Here is a 5,740-nt window from a genome sequence, read left to right on the forward strand (position 1 = left end):
TACACACACACACACACACACACACACACACATATATATATATATATATATAAATATATACATATTACACACACATAGATTATCGCTCTTACGGCATAAAATCTACGACGAAAGCGTATAGAAACATAAAAACCCTAAACCCCAAACAACCGTAAAGGACACAAACCACACACGCACAGTACTGCAGCCTGAAGTACTTACCACTCTCCATCCTCATCGTACGCCAGGATCGCCCCACTTTCCTTGTTGCCCATCCCCTCCGCTATGCGATTGAACACGCCCAGCTCATTCACCACACCCATGGTCAGCCGAGACTGTGATACGGTGGGCGCGTGCACACGCTCGTACGAGGACAGCTTCCATTTCTGGTCCGAGAGACTCTCGCTATCGGATGGCGACAGAGTGAGTGTCAGCGCATGAGGTACACTCGAATGGGTATGGTAAATGGAACAGGAACGGAACCGGCGAATGAAACTACACTGACTCCTAGTTTTAATGGCGAGACATTCGACCCATATCTCTCACAATGTACAGCGTATACGCCTGGATTTGGTCATGGCGCGTACAAAACATATTCCATATATGGTGATTATACCTACCTGGATACCTGCGCCAGCCGTCCGGCCTGAGCGGCGGCGATATTACTCCCCGCATCGTCCAGGTCCCAATCGGCATCTGAGTCAAAGGATCGGCGGTAGAACATCGTGGGGAAAATCTCTTTAATCCGGTCACCCAGTTTCCTCCGATCCCTACGGGAATATGTGTGCACCGGTGTACGTGTGTGTATGCCTACGTTTAACTGGTCTGTGAATGCTATACGTTTACGTTTAACGGGTCTGTGAATGCACCGGTTTACAAATATGTTCAACGATACAATGCCAGCATAAAACCGGCGGTAGAAAATGGTGGGGAAGAACACTCTAACTCGGTCGCCCATTGTACTCTGATCTGTGCGGAGATAGGTGTGTTCGTGTGCACGTTTGTATATGTATACGTTCAATGATCTGTGCATGTACGCGTACACCTCTACATGTACCGAAGCATTACCAGTGTACTCTGATCTGTGAGGAGATAGGCGTGTACGTGTGTACGTTTGTATATGTATACGTTCAATGATCTGTGCATGTACGCGTACACCTCTACATGTACCGAAACATTACCAGTGTACTCTGATCTGTGAGGAGATAGGCGTGTACATGTGTACGTTTGTATATGTATACGTTCAATGATCTGTGCATGTACGCATACACCTTTACATGTACCGAAACATTACCAGTGTACTCTCTGATCTGTGAGGAGATAGGCGTGTACGTGTGTACGTTTGTATATGTATACGTTCAATGATCTGTGCATGTACGCGTACACTTCTATATGTACCGAAACATTGCCAGTGTGACATGCAAAGCAGGGTGATAGCAATAATTACAGTAGAGCATGCCTATAAAAACCCTACGCACCTGAGCAATTGAAAACCCTACGCACCTGAGCAATTAAAACCCCTACGCACCTGAGTAATTCTCCATCCATAAATAGGCTGTCCACATCGGTCCTCTTGTCGACCACCTGCCACTCACCAACCGTTGCTACAGCTCGATCTGTGGCATTTCAGAAAGGATGACAACAACCCGTGAATACACGCACCACAGTGCAATATCACTGTCTCCAATAAGCAGGGTGGGGTACTATTAAATTTAGATGGTAGATGACCACGGGGTGATAACTGGTACATGCCCTCTATGTATGTGCACATGTCTATAGGCATACAGATAGAATACAAACGGGTGCATCATGACGTATATCGGACAGGACCTTTCTCTGCTAAAGGCCATGTTTGGTGAAACAGGGTTCGTTCCGATTTATGTCACATGACACGTTGTGTGACAACCACGTGAGAATGATTTAGTGTCACAATAGGGACAGGGTAAAAGAATTGGGAATGGATGACGTCGCAAATTAAAAACAGGTAAAACGAATGGGAATAACTGAAGTAGCAGATTGGGAACAGGGTAAAATGATTGGGAACAGGATAAAAGAATGGGAATTATCAAATCGTGAATCAGAAATAGAATGTCAAGGAATGTGTTTATATTTGTAGTGATTCAATCGGTTATATATACGCTGAAAAAGGAATCCTTAGTACACTCCTTTAAAGATACAAATGAACAATACACGTACATGCACACTCTGTTACGGACAAATGACTTACTGCCATGCCATAGCTTGTCGGCCTCTTTGGCCATGGCGCCGCACAGCTGACGAAACACATCGCTGCGCAGAAACTGTTGGAAGTAGTTCTCCTCCATCACCTCGAACGTATATCTGTACATGTTACACGTATGAGTGAGTGTGTATATCTGTACATGTTTGAGTGAGTGAGCGTGTATATATGTATACGTATGAGTGGGTGAAAGTATATATATGTACACGTACTAGTGGGCGAGTGTGCATATATGTACACGTATGAGTTGGCGAGTGTGTACAACTGTTTAGGTGTGAGTGAGTGAATGTGTATATCTGTACATAATAATTCACTCTTATTGAAGTATACATGATGTCGCACTCTTATTACGTAAATATAGTGATTCACACTTATCTGAGCATACATAACATTCACTTTTATTTAATTATACTTGGTGTCTCACTTATATTCAGGAAAACATAGTGATTCACACTTATCTAAGAGTACGTAACACTCACTTTTAATTGAATTATACATGATGTCTCACTCGTATTTACGTAAACATAGTGATTCACTCTTATCTAAGCATACTCAACATTCACTTTTATTTAATTATACATGGTGTCTCACTCATATTTACGTAAACATAGTGATTTACACTTATCTAAGCATACATAACATTCACTTTTATTTTAATTATACATTATGTCTCACTCTTATTTACGTAAACATACACCTAAGACACTGAAGACATTTACCACCACTCATACACACCCCTCACCCCCATGCAGCCTCACACACACACACACACCGTTGTGCGCCCTCGAAGCACCCCATCGAGGGCCCGTTCTGCCCTGATATGCTCAGCTCCACTTCTGTCCTTACGTCCGGTCCCACATTAACCGGACGGTACGCTTGCCACGACAGGAAGCGCTCGTACAGAGACATCGCACTCTCCTGCGCATCGGTCCTGAACTGCCGGGCCATTTTAGCCCTGTCCTCGTCTGGACAGGTGCGCGAGGCATCGAGACAAACCTGTTTGGTAGGTGGGTATAAGGAGAGTGGGTATAGGGAGTTGACTGGGAATATACGAGTATGCGGGGGCGGACCTGGGGCGTGGGCTGGGATTCGAAATACACGTTCAATCTCCGGTGAAGTACGTTTACGCATTCAATGAATGCGCACAATCGGTACAGGTGACCCATGTACAACGTACTACATACTCTGATGTTATCTCTGATATTGAGCTGTGCTCCAATGTGTGGTAATCTCAGAGTACTACATATACTGAGGTGTTTTCGCATCAGCACCACATATGCTGAGGTGTTCTCGCATTAAACTCAAAGCACCACATATACTGAGGTGATCGGACTGTCCTATTGACAAAGTTTCGGGGCATGTCCGGAATGTCAGGGCGGAGGTGCAGAGGCATTAAATACCTTGTGCTGGTACAGCAGATCTTTGAAATTGCGTGCACTCAGCCAAAACGACAGCAGGTCTTTCGGCTCCGTCTACATACAGCGGAGAGTGAGGCAAAAACAGGACAGTGGGTGTTAACAACAGGACAGTGTGTGTTAACAACAGGGCAGGTGTTACAGTTACAGCGGACATTAGAGGAAAAACAGGACAGTGGGCGTTAACAATGTGTTAACAACAGGACAGTGTGTGCTAACAACAGGACAGTGGGTGTTAACAACAGGACAGGTGGTACAAATATAGAAGAGGATGTTGCAACCACAGGGCACGGTGGTACTGCAATAGCTATGGGTGGTGAGAAATGGAATAGGATGCCACAAGAACAGGAAAACGGGGCCATGTACCGAGATAGTATTGCTTTGTAACTTTAAAACTTTAACTTTATAACTTTACGACTTTATAACTTTATTACTTGACTCAGATGGTGTTCGGTACATCTTGGCGTTAGAATACACAACCGAGTCACAACGAATCATTGAGTTCAGGTCCGCCGGCTCGGTCTGAGTGCTACGAAAACTACAAAGCTGAATGAAGTATGACAGTTTATAATGATGGTACAACAAGCGCGTGCGTGGGTTGGCATCACGTTTACTTCTTTCCTTAAGATGCCTACTCATGTAGTAGCTCATATATGGTAAGAGATGACGCAGCACTTTCCGTTTATATGCGGTAGTATGCAGACATACAGCATACGGGCACAGACACGGACACAGAAACAGACACAGACACAGACGCAGTCACAGACGTAGACACAGACACAGACACAGAAACAGACAGAGACACAGAAACAGACAATATAAATATATATATATATATATATATATATATATATATATATATATATATATATATATATATATATATATATATGTATATATATACATATATATATATATATACAAATATGTTCGGATTCACAAACATACACTCACATTAAATCAACCGCTGTACTTAAAAGGTACACACCCGAGTGACTTGCACCACACATCCACATACCCCCTCAAACGGCACCGCCTTAGCCGATGACATGTAGGCAGTGAAGTGTGTTAGCAGATGATCGTTGTTCAGTAGGTCTAATAAGGTGTATGTTTCACCGGATAGCTCCTGGAGGGGTGGTATATAGTCAGTATATCAGTGTTCCTATATATGCACACAGTTATAAATGCTTGCCTGTGGTTCTGCGTCGGGTCTGCGATGAATTCGTGGACACTTGCGCGAGTAGATAGCTGTGATTGTACAAAGTCAATGGCTGTGATTGACAAGAATGTGTCAGTGATTGACAAGAATGTGTCAGTGATTGACAAGAATGTATCAGTGATTGACAAGAATGTGTCAGTGATTAACAAGAATGTGCCACTCATAGCGATGTATGATGACTTTACGATATGTGCTTTAACTAGTTAACTAGAAGCCTTATCGACGATATGTTTTGGTTTTGCCTTTATATTATTTTTATATTTAACCGCAGCTCTGAGCTCATAATATGTTCTTTTATTGAAATAATCTCATACACAAGGTGACACATATATTTCAGAACATGTTGCCGCAGCTCTCAACACGTCACACACTAAACAGAACGGATGAAAAATAAAATAAAATAAAATGAATAATAAAGAATAGGCCATAAATATCTGCTACAATTACTTCAAGATAATAAACACGTGAGCATTTGTTGCATGTATAGCAACTATATATGATGGTGATGGTCGTTAACGTCACTGTCTGTGTGTGACATGCACAACTATATATAACAGTGCCCATTCGCGTTACAAGTGTATGCGCGTAGTGTATGTCCCCGTCTTTGTGACACTTATGTAAATTTTCACCTGTCATATATTGTACAGCTTAATACCACAGCCCACAATTTCCAAATAAGAGCATGTCATGACCCACAAACCCTAAACCCGGCAATTATTGACTGTACAGCGCAGACATACCTCGAGTAGATAGGAGCTGTAGAACGGGCTGGATTGATATCTGCTGAAGTATACTCGGTCCAACGTACGGAAGCACAGCTCCTGCAGTCAGAAAGAGACAACCAGATACATGCATGCACACTTTATTTTTTAGACAGGTCAGTTGGGC

General features: G+C 43.0%; 1 protein-coding gene across 1 annotated transcript in view; it reads right to left on the reverse strand.

Moving 5' to 3' along the window:
* SARC_01045 (hypothetical protein) overlaps positions 1-5,740 on the reverse strand; it is an 11,379-nt gene that overhangs the window by 352 nt on the left and 5,287 nt on the right. The window contains exons 5-12 of the mRNA XM_014305240.1: positions 5,593-5,673; positions 4,652-4,759; positions 3,619-3,690; positions 2,991-3,214; positions 2,207-2,319; positions 1,508-1,595; positions 600-749; positions 202-384 (exon numbers count right to left, since the gene is read on the reverse strand). Of these exons, the coding sequence (XP_014160715.1) occupies positions 202-384; positions 600-749; positions 1,508-1,595; positions 2,207-2,319; positions 2,991-3,214; positions 3,619-3,690; positions 4,652-4,759; positions 5,593-5,673 (1,019 nt within the window). The remainder of the gene's footprint in view (positions 1-201; positions 385-599; positions 750-1,507; positions 1,596-2,206; positions 2,320-2,990; positions 3,215-3,618; positions 3,691-4,651; positions 4,760-5,592; positions 5,674-5,740) is intronic.

The sequence above is a fragment of the Sphaeroforma arctica genome (genome assembly GCF_001186125.1).
Source record: "Sphaeroforma arctica JP610 unplaced genomic scaffold supercont1.38, whole genome shotgun sequence".
Lineage (NCBI taxonomy): Eukaryota > Ichthyosporea > Ichthyophonida > Sphaeroforma > Sphaeroforma arctica.